The sequence below is a fragment of the Nestor notabilis genome, unplaced genomic scaffold (genome assembly GCF_000696875.1).
Source record: "Nestor notabilis isolate BGI_N333 unplaced genomic scaffold, ASM69687v1 scaffold26738, whole genome shotgun sequence".
In the NCBI taxonomy this organism is placed as follows: domain Eukaryota; kingdom Metazoa; phylum Chordata; class Aves; order Psittaciformes; family Psittacidae; genus Nestor; species Nestor notabilis.
This window is the reverse complement of record NW_009939119.1, coordinates 7,223-24,675: the sequence shown is the minus strand read 5'-3', so window position 1 is coordinate 24,675 and position 17,453 is coordinate 7,223. Positions and strand designations below refer to the sequence as shown.

The window sequence follows — 17,453 nt, the reverse complement described above, 5'->3', positions numbered from 1 at the left end:
GGAAGGAGGGAGGAGGGAAGAGTATTTCTGGTCAAATTCACTTTTACAGTTTGTGCTCCAAACAGGGATTAAATGCTGGAAACTTTTTTTTTTTTTTTACCTGCAAATAATATAAATTGTTAAATGCTGCCAATACTTCAGATACTAGAATTTACTGCAAATACTGTCAGTGTGCTGTAATAATTGCCACATTTTCCAAATTCACTTTTATTTTGTTTTCATTTGTTGAAATTGCGCTCATTGAAGTGCACGTGATTCAGGCATGGAAGAGTTGGAAAGACTAGTTAGAGGAAAAATAGTGAGTCTCATCCTGTCTGTTGGTTAATTGTGATAGTGATTACTTGGTATGTGTCTGATCAGAAACTTTAATATGATAGGGTTTTTTGTTTTGTTTTTTTGATCACAGTAACTTGAATGGCATAAATGCTTCATTTGTAAATCTGTTTACAAGGTACTTAACACATATATTCTCAGAAATGCTGGATTTATTACTAACTCATGGAAGAAGGTCTAAAACAGTTTGAGATTAGACGTAATCTGATAGTTTGATGCCAGTGAGAGATTAGGGCATCCTCTGTGTTCCTCTTTCATCAGATGGCACTTGATCTGACTTCTTGGTGGCTGATTCAGTGCCCTACGCTGTTGGAGAAGTTTGCTTTTTGCTGATGGGTTTGTTTCCTGCCAGTTTGGTGCACTGTATGAGCCCACAGGGTCAGTGTGGAGGCAGCTGGGCTTCCCTGCTGGTGGCCTGTTAGCTTGATTCTGGGTTTCTTTTTGGCAGCGTTTGGAAACTGTTGTGGAAAGGGGTTGTTTTGCTTTCTCTCCTGAGTGGATTCCCAGCTGCCCCCAGCAGTGGTCTGATCTGATGATCATGTGCTTCAGAGGTAGAGAGGCAAAAGCTGTTGATTTTCTGTTGGATGGATTGCTAAATTCAATAGTAGAGAGGTTAAAGGAATGTGAAGTTGTCACAATTACACCTTGAATAAATCAGCTGCAGATTTGATAATGTGTAATGTGAGTTTGCACCTTGCTTTGGGAAAACAAGTGGCTATATGTAAGGTTATAGATATTTAGGATTTTTTAAAGATACTGTTAATTTTCTTTACTTGTATCTTACATCATTAACTGAAATCTGGAGCTCATATTTCCATGAGGAAAAACTGGGTCTTAGAAGTGTGAACACATGGTCCTTACATATTTTACAGCTGCTTCTGTCCATGGAAATCTTTTCTATCTACCACCTCAAAAGTAATCCTGCTGCTGTGACGTTATCTGCTCATAGAGGAGATAAATGTGCTCAGAAGTGTTAAAATTACCATCCTTAACAGTATTACACATTGGTTTTAATATGCTTTTTAACTATGGAAAGAATAATTTGAAAGCCACAGACCTGAACTTCAGGGCTTTCACCTGAATTCCAGTAACACCTGATGAAGGGGAAGAAGTATTGGTAAAGATCAAGGGATCTGATGGTTTTTAAAATCCACGCTTCACAAACTCAAGGTTATTAAAAAATGGTTATTTGATACTGAACACCAGTCTTGATCTGCTTACCAGCAGTGTTTCAATACAGGTAGGATAAAAAGGTTGGTGGTTCTTCTGTCTTCTTCCACGTGTCACGATGAGACCCTACTTGGGCATTTAAAAAAACCAAAACCTTAAAACACACAAAAGAGCAAAAAGTAGATAAAAGTTACTAAACAATAAAACCAGATGGCAAAAAACTCTCCAATTTAAGTGAGCTGTAGGAGTGGCTTGTGTGAGCCCTCAATGGGTGCAATATAATGGGGTATAAATGAAATTTGGAGTGCTGCATGCTTCTGGTGCTTGACATTTTTGGTAGGGAGGATTTCCTGGGGGTTGGAATGGGTAACAACTTTGAAATTTTAGGGTTTATTACTAGTTTTAGTAATATCTGGAGCAGGTGAGGAATTCCTTCAAGCCAGGAAGTAATCAAGTGGCATAATCCTATAAAATACATAAAATAGATTGAAGATAAAGGTTTCAAGAGACTTCTAAAACTTTTTAAAAAGAGTATGGGGTATGTTTACAGGCAAGATCCTGCTGTTTCCCTCCCATCCTGCATTATTTCTTGCACCCTTTTCAGTATTAGACCACTAGTATTTGGACATGGCTCCTTCTGTCTGGCCTGAATCTGTCAAGAGAGTAAGGTTTGTGAATAGGAGTATTTTTCCTCAAATGAAGAACAGGTTTGGGGGTTTTAGTCCTTCTTCAATCTTCCTTTGCTTAACTCTTTAAAAAGAGTTAAAAGACTTATTACGGTTAAATTAGTACATTACAGTAATAGGTTTAGGTTAAATTTATTTGTAACTTAGTTCTAAATATTTACACTGCCCTTTGCAGGTTAGTATATGAGGGAACTATAGTTTAGAACACCTTCTTAAACGTTTTGACAGAGAAGAATATGTCCTTGACTTTGTTGCTCTTGGAATTAATTGAAAATCTGCTTTATCCTGCAAGTTGTCCCCCCCCCCGGTTTGTATGGTAGGCAATTGTAAATGGTAACTTCTGTTTTGAGTTGTATGGAAGTGGTTTAAGCATGATTAAATCTGGGGTCAGCAGATGAGTTTGTGAATGCTTAGTACAGAGTGCCTGTGAAATTGAGTTGAGTGTTCAGGTTTAAGAGATGTTACAAAGATTTAAAAAGTGATGGATTTTTTCCTGGTACTCTGGTGGTGGTAGTGAGCATTCTTGATCAAAATTGACACAGAATTTAGAATTGTTTGGGTTTTGTTTTCAGGAAAAAATCAAATTCTGCTGCTGAATTTTGCATTTTCTCTTTATATCTGGGAATAGTACCTTCCAGTGTGTTCAAAGTGAGTGTTTTGGCCATGTGACTGAAGTTAATATACTGATTTAAAAAAAAAAAAAAAAAAAAAGCTGAAAATGCTAATTAGGGTATGTCATTACCAAAGATGGTTTCAAATAAATAGTAGAGGAGATGGGGCATTATTCTGTAACAGTGTTTGAGCATATTGCACAGAATTGCATTTTTGCTCAGTGGAAAATGATGATTTACTTGGAAGCATGAAGCCTGCATGTGTAATCGTGCTTGTGCAGGCAGAGTAGGTATGAGTGTGATCATAAACCTTCAAATTAGGCCTAAACTGCAAGAATGTCCCAAAAAGTAACATAATTGTAAGTCATTGAAGGACCAAATGCATTGTGCTTTCTGCATTCCACAAAAGCACTTCAGTCACCTGTGGCCGCAGTAGGGACCTTACTTAAGTCACTTCTTGTTGATTTTGTCTTAAGTATGTGGCTGACAGTGAAGTATTTTGACTCTCCTAATGCTAGAATTCATTAGTTGATGTTCAGTTGATCCACTGTGCATTTGCTATTAAATGCAGGAATAAATAGCAAATTCAGTTACTTAGTACTAAGTTAAACTGAATTGACTGAATCTGTTTATAAAATAGTAGGGCATTTGGTAGATTCAATTCTTGAACTGCATATAATAGTAAAAGTCCACAAAACTTTTTTTTTTTCTAGTTTCAGTTTTGGCACTAGATTTTATCCTGGAGTTTTTAAATATTCTTCATCCTGTTCTTTTTCTATTAAGGTTAATGTTGAAGAAGGAAAATGCGGAAGTCGCCATTTGACAAGTTTTATAAATGAGAATTATTTGAAGCTCAGGAATAAGTGAAGCTGAAATTTGAAAAAAAAGAAAGTGAATGCATGCTAATTATCAGACCAGAAGTCCCACTTGTAGAATATTGAGCAATTTGTGTGAAGTGGGGAAGATGAAAGAAGTCAGAATTTGAAACGGAAGAATGAAGAAAAGGAATAAAAATGAAGTTAAGATAAGAAGTAATCTGGAATCTGAAAGCACTACGCTAAGTAATTACTAGTCTGTTTATGTGTCCCTGTATATTTTGCTAAACATGCATGCATTATCTGTTTAATAGCAAAAGTATATGCAGGGTAAAGAAGTGTCTATCAGGGAAAGAAAAAAAAAAAATCTTTAAAAAACAATCTAGGCAGTTCTAATGCCAACTGCCCGGACACATAGATGTGAATTTTTACCTTTTATTTCACTGGAGCTTGTTTACAGACCTCAGGTAAAGGAGAAATTGTGTACAAATTAGGCTTTCAATATCTGCGTGCAGGAATCCCGTTCTGCTTCCAGAAGCGGAAGTGCTCATGGGTCTGGCAAGTCGGGGAGGCACACCCCTGCAAGATCTCGATCTAAGGAGGATTCCAGGCGGTCCAGGTCAAAATCTAGATCCAGGTCTGAATCCAGGTGAGTTTGCTTCTTTTACCTACCTCTTCGTCCTCCTTACAAGCCAGGTTGTTACGTCAGAGGTGAATTGAAGTCAAATTTAGCCCAGTTTTGTTTCCAGAGATAATTGGTGATCTGTGGACATTGGGCATGTTTGGTTTCAGGATTTGAAAAGCTGAGCTATCAAGTTATATCTTCCTGCTGGTTGTCCTGTACAAGCTACATAGACTAGTACCTTTGCTGATACTATTTGGAGGTGGCCTGCCTTTTAAGTGTAACAACAATGGCTATTTTCTGAGCATGAACCACCAGGAACTCTAGATCTTAGTTTTTCTAAAGATCTTGACTAGGTCACATGCATGTGTCATGTTTTCTTACTGGAAGTGATGATGTTTCTTGAGTACTTAATGGTATATTCCATGAAAAAGAAGCAGTAGAAAGAAGTGTGGATTTCACCAGGCATCTATCTGACCTGTTAAATATTAATCTAACAGGCTGGAAAGCTTTAAAGATTAGCCAGCTTTCTGAGCTCTCAACAAAGTTGTGGAGAAAGTAACTTGCTTATTTTACTTGTTACGTGGGGATGCAAATGTACACTCTGAAAATGCCTTCTGCACTTTATTACCTATCCTTACCTGCTAAACTAGCAGTGTGCAGTGGCAGAGTTCTCTTAGAACTGCGAACACACATAAGATTTCTAGATTATAAGTGTATTTTTAAGACTGTAAACATCACTGCTAGCCACTTCGCATTGGCTTTACCAGATGTGTCATGTAAGAGTTACCTATTAAATAAAGAATTGAGAGGCAACAAAGCCTGTAAATGTGTGAATGATGTTATTTTTCTAAAGTCTAGATAACTGAGTACTGACTACAGAAATGAATGTGTTCATAGTTTTACTCATTCGTAAGCATTCAGGTTAGAAAATGTGGATTTCAGCAGTGGGGTTTCTAGCTGAGCTGTTTACAATATACTACTTATCTGTGTAAGCAATGAATTAAGTGTGCCAAAGCCTGAGGGTCAGGCTGGAGGATGACAACACTGGAACATACTGTGCTATTAGCAATCACCCACAATGGAAAATGCTATCAAATACTGTGTTTAGATCTCCTTGCAAGACCAAAGTGATCTATTTGAAAGCCTTTTGTGAGCAGGAAAATACTTGGGAAATTCTGACAGCAGAGGAATGGGCTTTGGGGTTTTTTGGTGCACTTCAGGCACAGCGACAAGTTTCAAATTATTCCCTTGGCAATCCCTACAGTACAAGAACAAATATGTTAAATTATTAAATACTTGTTAGAGTAATACCACTTTCTAGAGTATGAAATCGGAGTGACCTCTGGAATTGCCAGTAGTGAGAGATTCATTGGACAGTTCAGGAAGGGCCCAGTCCAAAATGCTGCTTAAGGCAGAGTTAGCTCTGAGCTGTGACTGTGTTCTCGGGGCTTTCTTTATCCAGCTGGGTTTTGAAAACCTCAGAGGATGGAGGCTGCAAAACACTTTCGAGGAACCTTTGAATTTTAAAATAATAAACAAGTTAGGACCCAGCCCAGCATGTCCTTCTGCACCTTAATCCGTAACCCCTAGGGATGCCGTGTTCTTTAAAGCACCATGTTTCTCACTTGCAGAATAACTATAATACTGCGTAAGAATGCAGTCACAAATTGTGTAAAATGCTGGAAGAAGCAAATAGAAGATAGAGAATTTACAACAGACCTAGCAAATCATTTACAACAAATCAACCTTTAATTAGTACTCTGGCAACTTGTTAGTGTCTGATGAACAGAAGTAGAAGCTACAGCTACCACAGCTTCCTGAGCATTTAACAGCTGTCTTTAAAATGCAGTATACTTGCAGTATTTCCAGCCTTCAGCAGAGCTAGAGTGTGTTCCTTAGCCGATTTGGGCAGAATTGGGTCAAGGCACATACTCAAAACCAATATATTTATCTCTTTTCAGTGCTGTCACATGTTTGAATGTGATCACAAACAAGTGATCTCACTCTGGCTCTCACCAGAGAAACAACCTTGTGAGAACTTTCGTATTTCTTGGTGGTTTCTGTTGCAAATGTACTTCTGAGTGACCAGCTTTATAAATTAAACTTTGATTTGGGAACAAAACTGTGTCCTGGCATATTTATCATTTAGGGTATGGATATACTTGATCTAAAAACCTGCTTTTTTTGACGTCTTCATTGGAAGCATAGCAAGTTTGTTATTTTTGGTTGACTGTGAAGTCTGAACAATTCTTAATGAAGGAATGGGAATTGTCAGCTGTGGTGACTTCACAGTAAAGCGGAATAATAGCAGTATGACATTTAAGGCAGCAGTACAAGCAGTGCCTATATAAAATGAGCCTTGTTCTCTCACATAATGATAACCTGGTTTAGAAGCATCCAGATCTTGTTCAGCGTAATGGGTGTATTCTGTTACCTGGAGCATCGTTCTGTGTTTGCCTTTTTTCTTCTATGTCAGAGGTTGAAATATGACTGTATTTATTGAACTATTATTTATTATTATTATTACTGTTTTTCTGCCTCAGGAAAGACAGTAATAATTTTTATTTTTATTTATCTTTTAGTTTTTATTTATAAAACATAGTATTTTTATTATTTATCTTTTTTCGAATTTAATTATAACTTATCTTTTTCACTTTCTGTGGCTAAAAAAATAACTTAGTCTTTTTCTAAGTATGTAGTTAGAAGTGTTGTAATGGGGCGTGCTAAAGTAATTTCTCCTGAATATGTATATATGTTTCAAATTTAAGACAGAACTTAGCTGGCTGACTTCAGACAAGGCTGAAGGCATTTTATTTTTAAGGAGGCCAGTAATGTACAGATAATATATGGTGCAGTTTGGCTGTCTGTTGGCACTTAGCTAGTGAGGAATCCTGACTGTGGAAGAAGCTGTTAAATGCTCAGGAGTAAAAACGGGTGCAGGTGAAGAGCCTCATTCATGCCAAGTGTAGTGTTGGTGGAGGTACTGTGAAACACGGTTGAGCAATGATGGTAGCTTATGGTTTTAGTCAGGACTTTACTACCTTGGCTTCCACAAACTAGAGGAAGGACATTTAAGACACAGACAAGAGTCTGAAGAGTAACAATTTGTGATTAGGAGCCCTTGAATATGAAACTATTGCACTTCTTAGCTTTGCAGCGATTTTCTTTGTAGTTATGTAGAATGCAGATTATTCAGTGACTGCCATCAGCAGGCCAAGGTCAGGCGTTACGTTCCAATTTAAGTGCCTGTCCAACTTTTCAGCTAAGATTGTTTGTGTTGGGAGGACTGAGGGTTTAGGAGAAGGAAGTGAAATGTTTCAGAACCTCATGTCCACAGACCTAGCGCTGTCAGAAAATGTTTCTGGAATTGTTCTGAGGCCTGAGCTGAAATTAGTGAGCAGTTGCTCCTTTGCCTAAATACATTTGAAGTGTGAACACGTAAACGTTCATGAACAGCTAATGTTAAATAACTGTTGAAATACCAGAAGGTAAATAAGGCTACTACAGTTTTTCTTCAGTTGTATTAAGCTCTGTTTTGGGGGCATTTGCCAGACTTCTGTGTTTGTAATTATGCACTGTGTAAAAAAAAGTATATTGGCTTTTCAGTGACACTGAAAGCAGTGCTAGGCTGGGTGCTAGAATAAGCAGAAGTGTGCATCTCTGCAATCCTGCATGATTTTATGTTAAGTCATATTTATTCCTGTTCTCTTTTTCTGTTAGTCTTTGAAAGAAAGCCACCCCAGCTATTTTTACTTCAGTGCTAGTGTAAATGCTGTGAAGATACTGTGTGAAACCAAGATAGTCTTGCTGGAGAAAGTTACAAGCTATTGGGGAATTAAAAGCTAACTGAAATTAAGTTAACTCAACAGGAAGTTGTTTCCTGTTCTGCAGTAGGAATGCTCTTGAGAACATCTACAGAAATCTAATTGTAAAGATTTAGCATACAGTCCTTGAGAGTAGTGACTAAAGTGATTACAGCTAAATCATGTAGTACTGCAGGTTTTTGGAAAATGGCTCTTATTGTTTGTGAACATCTGGCTTAATTTTTGAAGAGTTTAAAAACCTCAAACAAACCAGCACTGTACCTGTCCCCCCCCCCCCCCCAGATCTAGATCAAGGAGGAGTTCCCGTAGACACTACACAAGATCACGCTCCCGCTCCCGCTCTCACAGGAGATCCAGAAGTAGGTCTTACAGTCGGGATTATCGGCGGCGACACAGTCACAGCCATTCACCCATGTCTACTCGCAGACGTCATATTGGAAACAGGGTACGTCTCTTACCGAAGGTGGCTCCTGCATAGTCCTGAATACATCCTGTAATCACTCAGTTGGGGTTTTCCAGAAAAACATTCTGCTTCAGGTCAATTTAGTAGATATTGTTGAGGTTAATTGTCATTTGGATTTTGATAAGCCGTGGATCTCTGTAAGATCAGATGGTTGAGGATTGTGGGGTGGGGGTGTCTTGTTTGTCTGTTTTTTAACATGCCTTTAGAAGTGCTTTCAGTGCCAACAGCTGTCACTATACCCACGGTAATAAGTGAGTGAATATATGCAGCAAAGGATGGGGCTAGAATTAAGGGGGAGAAACATTTATGATTTTCTTGATTAGCAAACCTGGGAAACTAAAATTTCATTTCATTAAAAGCTGTTTTGATGGTATCTTTATTAAATGAGCATGCAAACCAGTTTGCTTTTATCTGCTTTATAGGCGCGGGCAGCTGAGCGTGGTGTGGTTTGTGCTGAAGTGGGGGAGGAGGTGATAACTAACACAGATGAAGATGTGATCCAGGCCTCTGTGTGTGTGTGTGGATATATAAATCTCCACAACCAACAGACATAAGCTAGCCTTTTTTTAAATGCAATACTTATGTGCTGTAACTGTAGTTTGCACAGTACATGAGAAACGCGAAGTATTTTTGTGAAAGGAGGCTTATGAGTCTATAAGCTTGACTGTAATAGTGTCTATTGGCAGATTAACCCAACCTGAGTTGCAGCAGTATCTTTTTTTCTTCTTGTTTTGTGTTGAAGCTCTGACAGTCACAACTCATAAAATGCCTTGTACTGCAAATAAAAGCAATTTTATTCTAACATCTGTCTGCCCCTTCCTTTAGGCAAATCCTGACCCAAATTGTTGTCTCGGCGTGTTTGGATTGAGCCTGTACACCACAGAAAGAGATCTGAGAGAAGTTTTCTCCAAGTATGGTCCCATTGCTGATGTTTCCATTGTGTATGATCAGCAGTCTCGGCGTTCAAGAGGATTTGCATTCGTGTACTTCGAAAACGTTGAGGATGCTAAGGAGGTAGGTTGGGGTATACAGTATTATATGGAATGTTTGCTGTGTTCTCAGGTGCTAGGATGTATATTCTATAGCCTGGGGAAACTTGGAGCCTAAGAAATGTTAGGCATCTCAATAAATGTTGGGAGTCTTAGTTTAAAAGATACCTACTGTGTACGAGAGGAGAGAGTGGAGAGGCATGAATACTGGTCCCTGTGCAGGCTGAGCTGTTTTGTAATTCACAAAAGCAAACTTCAGGCTAGCCATAGTGCAAACTATGCCAATAAAGAAAAGAAAATAGAAGCACAGGCTCTCTGTTTTAATTACAAGAGTTCCTTCCTAACTCCACATGTGATCTTACATTTTACAGGCATGTTCAGAGTGGACCAGGCAGCCATTTCAGAGCTCTCTGGGAGTGCTACCGTGCCTTCTGCTGACCTCTAGTGCTTCAGTCTGAAAGGGGTGGCAGGGGAAAATCTTCCAGAAAAATAAAAGGCCAGGCTGTATGTGTCAGCCTCAATATAAGAAATTATGGGATTTGTGCTTACAAATGAATGAACAGGGAATTGCGCTACAGAACAAACAGGGAATTCTGTATTCAATGGGTGTAGAATTCTATGCTCAGGCCAGCCCTTAGAGATTAGCATGTTTACAGGCTGTAACTAGGTTTATATTCTGCATAGGTTCCATTATTTTAAGTCTCTAGTGTAGTTTTTTCCAAAATTGGCTTGAAGGCTTCCATGTTAGGTTGGAGTTTTGGATGTAGGTCCTGCTAATTGGCAGAAAATAACCCAGTGGATTTTGTTTGGGGGTTTTTTTTGTGTTTGTGGGGGTTTTTTTGGTTGGTTTTTTTTTTTCTTATTTCAGATTTACTTAAGACTCAGGTACTACTATATTCAAGAGTATTCAAGGTTTTGAGGATGTATTGGAGGAAAAAATCTTAACGGTTCTCTTTTGTGAACTTCTAAATGCTTTGCTTCATGTTGTGTGCTGGAGTAGTTACAGCTCTGTAAGCATGTTTGAAAGTTCCTCTTAATCATGTTAGGAACAGATATAATGAAACAATTATGCAGAATTAGTCACATTTTAAGTGGTTACTGAACCTTACATCCAGCTGGCCTAGAATGTGTTACAGTTTATCTTCAGTGTTATGAATAAGGCATAAGTGAAACTCAAGATGTGCATCCTGAGCCATTTTAGGACGTAATACTTGAAGCAGTGGTTGTGTGAAGTGAAACTTATATTGGTAATAAAGTTCATACCTACAGCTAATTGTATTTTATCACTCTGTTTAGGCAAAGGAACGGGCCAATGGAATGGAGCTGGATGGAAGAAGGATCCGGGTAGACTTCTCCATAACAAAAAGACCTCACACGCCTACCCCTGGAATATATATGGGAAGACCCACTTAGTAAGTTACTTGTGCAGGTTATTTCCAAATTGGCATGGGATAGGATTAATAGTCTTGTGACAGCCATCAGTAGTAATGCGTATCTTTCCAGCTCTTCAGATACAAGGGGTTCATTTATATAGCACTTGTCAGCAGCTGGTTGACAGTCAGCATGGATTACAGTGAGCAGAAACTTGCTTTCTTAGTTACACAGCCCAGACATAAGCTATCTAAACATTCAGATAAGTCTATGGTAAGATTTTTTGACAACTTCTAAATTATTTTAAATTGTTGTCATATGTACCTTCAAATAGTACTGTCTTCTGCAAGCTCCAGTTTTCAAGAGTGAATTAACAAATACTAATTGAGCAGCTGCATGGCACAGTTCACCCTGTCCACAGAGTGCACTTGAAGTCAGAAGTTGCAAAGAATTTAAATTTTCCCAAGTAATTTCCCAGTTGTTTTCCCACAATATTCAGTTTGTGGTATTGGCAGTTGTGTAGTTGATTTGTTGAGACTGCAGGTTATTTTTTAATCAGAAAGTTCTTCCAAAAGGAACTTTATTAGAGTTAAAAGTGAATGAAGAGTTGTCGCAGAATGGAATTCTCTGTGTGCCTGTGATACCAAAAGGTTAAGAGGTTTCAGACCAAGAAGGAAAGTAGCTGCCTTAAAGTTCAAGCATTTTTAAAAAGCAATTAAATAGTTCTGTTCCCATCTACACTGATAGGAAAGTAGGAGTGCTCACAATCACTTCAGCTGTGAGGATGCAAGGTAATAATAGAACCCAGTTAAATGTTGTACGCTTAATTGTGACTGTATGTCTACTGAGAAGCACTGCAAACAATACGAATGCTTTATATTTTATTAAATGTAATTCTCTTTCATTACTTGCAGCGGCAGCTCACGACGACGAGATTACTATGACAGAGGGTATGACAGAGGGTATGATGATCGTGACTATTACAGCAGATCATACAGGTGAGGCAATACTTGTAATATTCGACTGCTATTTAAACTGTGCTTTCTCATCTACCTTTCTATCTCTGTAAGTGTAAAGCATACCTGTGTATGCCAAAATATTTTTGCACTTGCTGTCACTCTGGAATCTTACTGTGAAATATTTACTGGAATGACTGCTCAGTACAAATCAGATTGGACAGATTGAAAAATCTTTGTGATTTTTAACGTGAGGCATAAGATAGTCCATAATGTTTCTTTTTTAATCTGCATTAAGTTTTGAGAAAGTGTGTTGTCTATACTCTGATTTAAAAATAATCTTTTGTTAGTTCATCTGTTAGTGTTGAAATGGAGAGAACACAGGTGCAGATCTAATATTTGAATTAGTGTAATGATTAGCATTTTGAGTGTAATGTAGTAGACAACATGTGGGAAATTCAGTGGTCACTAGTATTGCCAACTAAAAATGATGGCATCTCAAACACTGCCAAAAATAAGGGATCAGGGATTGGAACATTGTGTTCTGCATTGGACATTTACATAAGAAAAGCTTTTATTAACATACTCTGTCAGGTTGAATGTGTGTGTTTTACTTGAAGGACTCCTATTTATGTCTCACTTCAGTTCAAACTTCTGTGTTTGATGGCATAGTAGTTAGCTGAACGAGGTGAATATTCAGGAGACAGTACGCATTGTCAGAGGACAAGTAAAGTTGATAGAAAATCTCTTGAAAACATGGTTGTTGTGTAATTGGTTTAGTGATAAAGCAGGCTTGTCCTCTGCATTTTCCATTAAGAGTGCCAACAAGAGTTGTCCCTGTGAAATCCTCGCTATTTCTGGGACACTGTTAAGTTAGGAGTTAAAAACTCCTAAATTAACACAAAGATAGGAGTTAATTTCTTCTGTTTACAATTACTAAATGTTGCTGTAGTTGCAGAATTCTGTAGTAGTACTTCCTGAGTGGTTTGCAAAGTTTAAATTGGCAATGGGTGGATTTATGATTGTTCCCTGATAGCAACCCTATATTGGTGGAAATCATAGAATTCAAATTGCATTGTCACATTATAGCCTCATCGCACTTAATGTACTGAAAGGACTTCACTGAAATCTGGTGGGTAAATCAACTGAATAGCTCGCCAGAGTGTTGGGGAACAGAGAAGACTTGCAGCATAGTATGCTAAGCTCTTTGTTAAGTGGTGCTTCCAGCTTGCTGCTCCCACTTTCCATGTTTTTGTGGGGTTCTGATGTAAACCTCTCAGAATGGCAAAGGCACCTAAGGACCAGCAACAGATGTGGTGCTCTGTAGCGTTTGATAGGAGTTTTATACCACTATTCCTTCATAGTGCAGATTTCTTTATTCTTTCCCAAAGGATCAGTCAGGTTGTCCTTGAAATCTGTTGTTTGTTGCTTGCATGTTCCTAAAATGTAACTTATTCCTTGTTACATTGTGGCATGACCCCAAGACTTTAATGCTTATGTGTTACTTTTTTCTGATGGTGAAGAGTGGCTCAGATGTTGCTAAAACTTATCAGAAGTTGTAATTACATCAGTTCTGGGTGCATGTTTGTGAAAATAATTTCAAACTGTGATAGAGGCTGAACATAAAGACTACAGGCATAGGATGAGGAAGAGCAGACTAGTAAGTAGTGATGTTAGAAGATGGGCTACTGCAGTTAGGGTACTAGTCTGAATGTAGCATACCAGAATTCCGAGGCATGCTCTGGTCCAGCTCAGTGAGGCAGTCGTACACTGAGCAATGTTCTGACCTTCCTTCATGCTCTCCCATCCTGTATCTGTTGTGAACTGGGGCTTTGGGGTGAAAATACTCAAACATTGACTATTCCAGAAAAGGCAATTTCCATTTCCTACTTTGGGGGGGCGGGGAGAGGGAATGGAAAAAGAAAAACCCCAAAATAACCAAACACCACCCCCCCAGTGTGTTAAAGCTCACTTTATAACCTTTATAATGTTTCCTGATAGCAGATACTGAAACAGTAAATGTAACCCACAAATGGTTTGTGTGTGGCTACGTTCTCATCCTGCAGATAATGGTGGTTTGAGAGAGAGCGAGAGAGAATAGTGTTTGGTATGTTGTGAGTGCTTCCTTGAGGAAGTTGGTTAGAATTGTTAAAGATGCAGTAGAGCATTGAATACTAGTACTCCACCCTAGAAAATCAATTGGTAGCAATTACTTTGCCTTCCTTGCCCCCCGTGCAGTGAAGCCTTAAGGGAAATACAATTTCAGATGGGAATTGTCATGTTAAAGCTTCAGTTTCTTTTTGTTGTTGTGGGATGCTTAGTCTTGTCTGGAAAAGTGTCCGTAAAGTAAAGAGTAACATTTAAAAGAACCCAACTTGCACATTGGCTCACTACCAAATGGAGGAGACATTAAAAAAATAATAGTTGAAAAAGGAGACCTGCTGATTGGAAGCGTGGTGTTCAGGGGCTCTTTGTCCTTCATCTAATTTACAGCCTTTTTGAGGTGCTGTGAGACATCTCTGGCAATGACTGTTCCATAATCCAAACTTAATTTAGTCTCCTGGTAATGCTCTACTGTATCTAAATCTGTGGAGGTACCAGCCCAAAGACTGTTAAATACTGTAATGTATTGTTTCAGTTCTAGGCAGCTGCTATATCAGAAGAAGTTGTATCATAGTTCTTAAATGCCCTTGTTTAAACATGATTGTGAAATGTTAAAATGTAAGGATGTGGGATTTTTCCCCTTACCTCCCTCTTGGAATCAACTTCTTTCTCAGAACAGTGAATTGATCTTGCTACTTTAAAAAAAAAAAATTAAGACTTGCTTGCCTCAAGCAGGTAAACATCTGAGAATAGAAGTGGCCTTAGAAGCAAAGGCTCTGTAACAATCTTAGATTGCTGCTGGTTGGAGAGTATGACATTGTGAAATAGAATATTGGAGAGGTGGAACATGAATCCTCTTTGACAGCTCCTTGACACTAAGTTTAGCCAGCTCATTCTAGAAATACATAAAAAGGAACATAATGAAGTCATTCAATATTATCCAATGTAGGAACTGATGTTTTCTTGTCTTTGTTATTTTCTTGTGCTTGATGATGCTTCTTGCTTGTACAATGAACTTTTTGTTTGTTTTTAAAATTCAAAAGCCATTCTGCTTTTGTGTTCACAGAGGAGGTGGTGGCGGCGGTGGAGGATGGAGAGCTGTTCAAGACAGGGATCAGTTTTACAGGTATTAAAGGAAAGCTTTTAGTGTCTGGTCGTCAGTGAGAAGTACATGTGGCGTTTTTGAGTGTTCTATGACTCAAGCCTCCGATAGGCTTGATTCTTTAAACACATGAACAGAAACTGGGTGGATGCTGAGCACTTGCAGCTCTTCAGTGAGCAGTGTGATTCATTTCAAAGGTTCCTTCATCGCTGTGTAAAGGGGTCAGGTTAGTACAGGGACAGGTTAGCAAAGGAAAAACTTTGTGATTTATGCCAAAAAGTTAGTGTCCTGAATGTAAGTGGAACTAGGCAAGAAAACACGAAGCTTGAGAGAGTGCCTGGATTAGAAGGATTTGGGGATGAGGTTGGGTGTAGCAGTGACTGCTAGTCAAAGAAACTCTTCTGGCTTGGGACAAATAATTTAGATTAAAAGCTAAGTTGTGTGACTTGGCTTGTTTGGGATGCTCCTGGCTTGAAGCGCTAAAGTGGCATTTAGTCAAACTGTGAATGCAAGAGAGCTTATGTTTCTTCTGTTAGTCCAAAGTAATAGTACTCCGAAATGGTAATAAAAAGAGTATTAAGAAAATTCAAATTCTTGCTTTGTTATCTAGTAGAAATATTGATCAGTTATCTATGTGCTTGTTAGCCTTCCCAGGTACACTTTTGATACCAGGATGGGGTTCGAGGTATCAGCATAAAGCTGCTGCAACTCTATCTACTGCAGGCTTTAATGAAGGGATTTTTCTGTCACCCTCTCTGACAGGAGGAGGTCACCATCCCCATATTACAGCCGAGGGGGCTACAGATCTCGATCCAGATCTCGATCCTATTCACCTCGTAAGTAGTCACAGAGCTTGCATGTCAAAAGCAGATTTCCTGCACTTTGCCTGAACAACTGCTTTGGAGCTTTTGTGTCCATACAGACTATTTGACTTCAGTGTGGTTTTTTTTCTTTTGAACCACAGTTCCCTTTAATGTTTCATTGAGCAACTGGCAACCTTGAGGACAGAGCAAATATTTAGTTTGCAAATAAACCAAACTAGATAATACCACTTGTTAAAAAGTCTGAGGTACCATTTCTTTCTCCGAAACAGGAAAACAGGAGTTTGTAGTATGTTGACAGTTTGGTTACCGCTAGGGCAGCGAGGCTGAATCCCCAAGCCTGACATGTTCTAACACTAAAACTAAATTTCCCAACATAACTTGTTAAAGAGGAGGTTAACGTCATCTGAGCTCCAAACAGTGCTTTTTTTTTTTTTTTTTTTTTTTTTTTCCCCCCCAAACCGTTTTTTTTTTTTTTTTTTTTTTTTTGTGCCCCCCCGCCCCCCCGTATTGCTTATTTGCATGGAAGATAAAGCTGCATTTTGATGGCAGAAATGTAATAAACCACAGCAGCATTCCTAGCATAGTCCCTTTGTAATGGATACAGAGTGAATGAATAGGTCGTGTTCTCATGTTTACCCTTTGTGTCCAAATGAAAACAAGTGTAACTGCTTTTACTGATCCATAGGGAAACTGGCCGCCACAGAGCAGTTAGAGTATGAGTTCTCATTGTGCACCAAAACATTGGCCCTGGGCATATGACAGGAACTGGGAGTTTCCTACACAAAGGAACTTACTGGTAGAACTGTACTGACTGCTTGAATTTATCATCGACAGATCACAAGATGTTTAAATTCGGCACAGATTTGAGGGGAGGCAGTGAGTTTAGAAGAAATCTTAAACATCTGTCAATCCTTGGAAGTCTAACAGTGTATGTGTTTTGTTTTTTCTTCCAGGTCGCTATTAAAGCATGACATGTAGAAGAATTTCTAGCTACAGCCTTTGAGTTGAAATTGCAAGTTTGTGGACAATATTTTTATTGTCTCTTCCATTTAAACAAGTGAACAGTGCCTAGCGAATAGGTGACTTTTACACCTTTTATGAAGACTACTTCTGTGGTGTTAAATGCTGTTTCATTCTGCATATTTGTGTAGTTTGGTGCTTTGTTTCAAGTTGTGTTTTGAAAGGAGTATGTTTTGCATGTATTTTTTTAGTCTCCATTTTGACTTCTGAAAGGTTTCTATTGTAAAAACAGACTATTCAGTTAGTTTTTTCTACTGATTCCAAGGTATTCTGAAGATCAAAACCTGTGTAAAATGCTTTCCAAAAGTGAAAAATAAAATAAAAACAAGTTTGTTTTTTCTTTTCCTACTTACTTTTGCCAAGTGTAAGTTATGGGTTGAAAAGACACTAGAACACTTATGCTACTGTATGCTGCAGTAATGTTTAAAAGCCAGAAGTAAAATTCACCCTAACTTTGTTGCTGGCTAGTTGTTCTCTAAATGTGATAGCTTCAGGTATGTAAACCTAGTGTGTAGAAAAGTCTGTGTGCAGGAGCAAGAAACATCATTCAGCAGCACTGTA

At 38.5% G+C, this 17,453-nt stretch overlaps 1 protein-coding gene across 2 annotated transcripts; it reads left to right on the top strand.

Moving 5' to 3' along the window:
* Window positions 1–3,598: 3,598 nt before the first annotated feature.
* Window positions 3,599–17,225, top strand: TRA2B (transformer 2 beta homolog (Drosophila)). Of its 2 annotated transcripts, XM_010019699.1 has the most exons (8): window positions 3,599–4,264; window positions 8,347–8,509; window positions 9,353–9,541; window positions 10,813–10,928; window positions 11,802–11,885; window positions 15,013–15,072; window positions 15,811–15,884; window positions 16,826–17,225. In XM_010019699.1, exons 2-8 carry the CDS (start codon window positions 8,477–8,479, stop codon window positions 16,834–16,836), a joined length of 567 nt encoding a protein of 188 aa, XP_010018001.1. In that variant the 5' UTR covers window positions 3,599–4,264; window positions 8,347–8,476; the 3' UTR covers window positions 16,837–17,225. The 2 variants fall into 2 exon arrangements, with proteins under 2 accessions (XP_010018001.1, XP_010018002.1); XM_010019700.1 differs by lacking the exon at window positions 16,826–17,225 and having other exon boundaries at window positions 15,811–15,933.
* The last annotated feature ends 228 nt before the right edge of the window (window positions 17,226–17,453 follow it).

What these genes read in the sequence shown, in the direction of transcription:
- TRA2B (XM_010019699.1), top strand. Translation starts at nt 8,477, where the DNA reads ATGTCTACTCGCAGACGTCATATTGGAAACAGG. An exon ending in TATATGGGAAGACCCACTTA is followed by an intron (nt 10,929 to 11,801) that starts GTAAGTTACTTG and finishes CATTACTTGCAG; the next exon opens with CGGCAGCTCACGACGACGAG. An exon ending in TATTACAGCAGATCATACAG is followed by an intron (nt 11,886 to 15,012) that starts GTGAGGCAATAC and finishes TTGTGTTCACAG; the next exon opens with AGGAGGTGGTGGCGGCGGTG.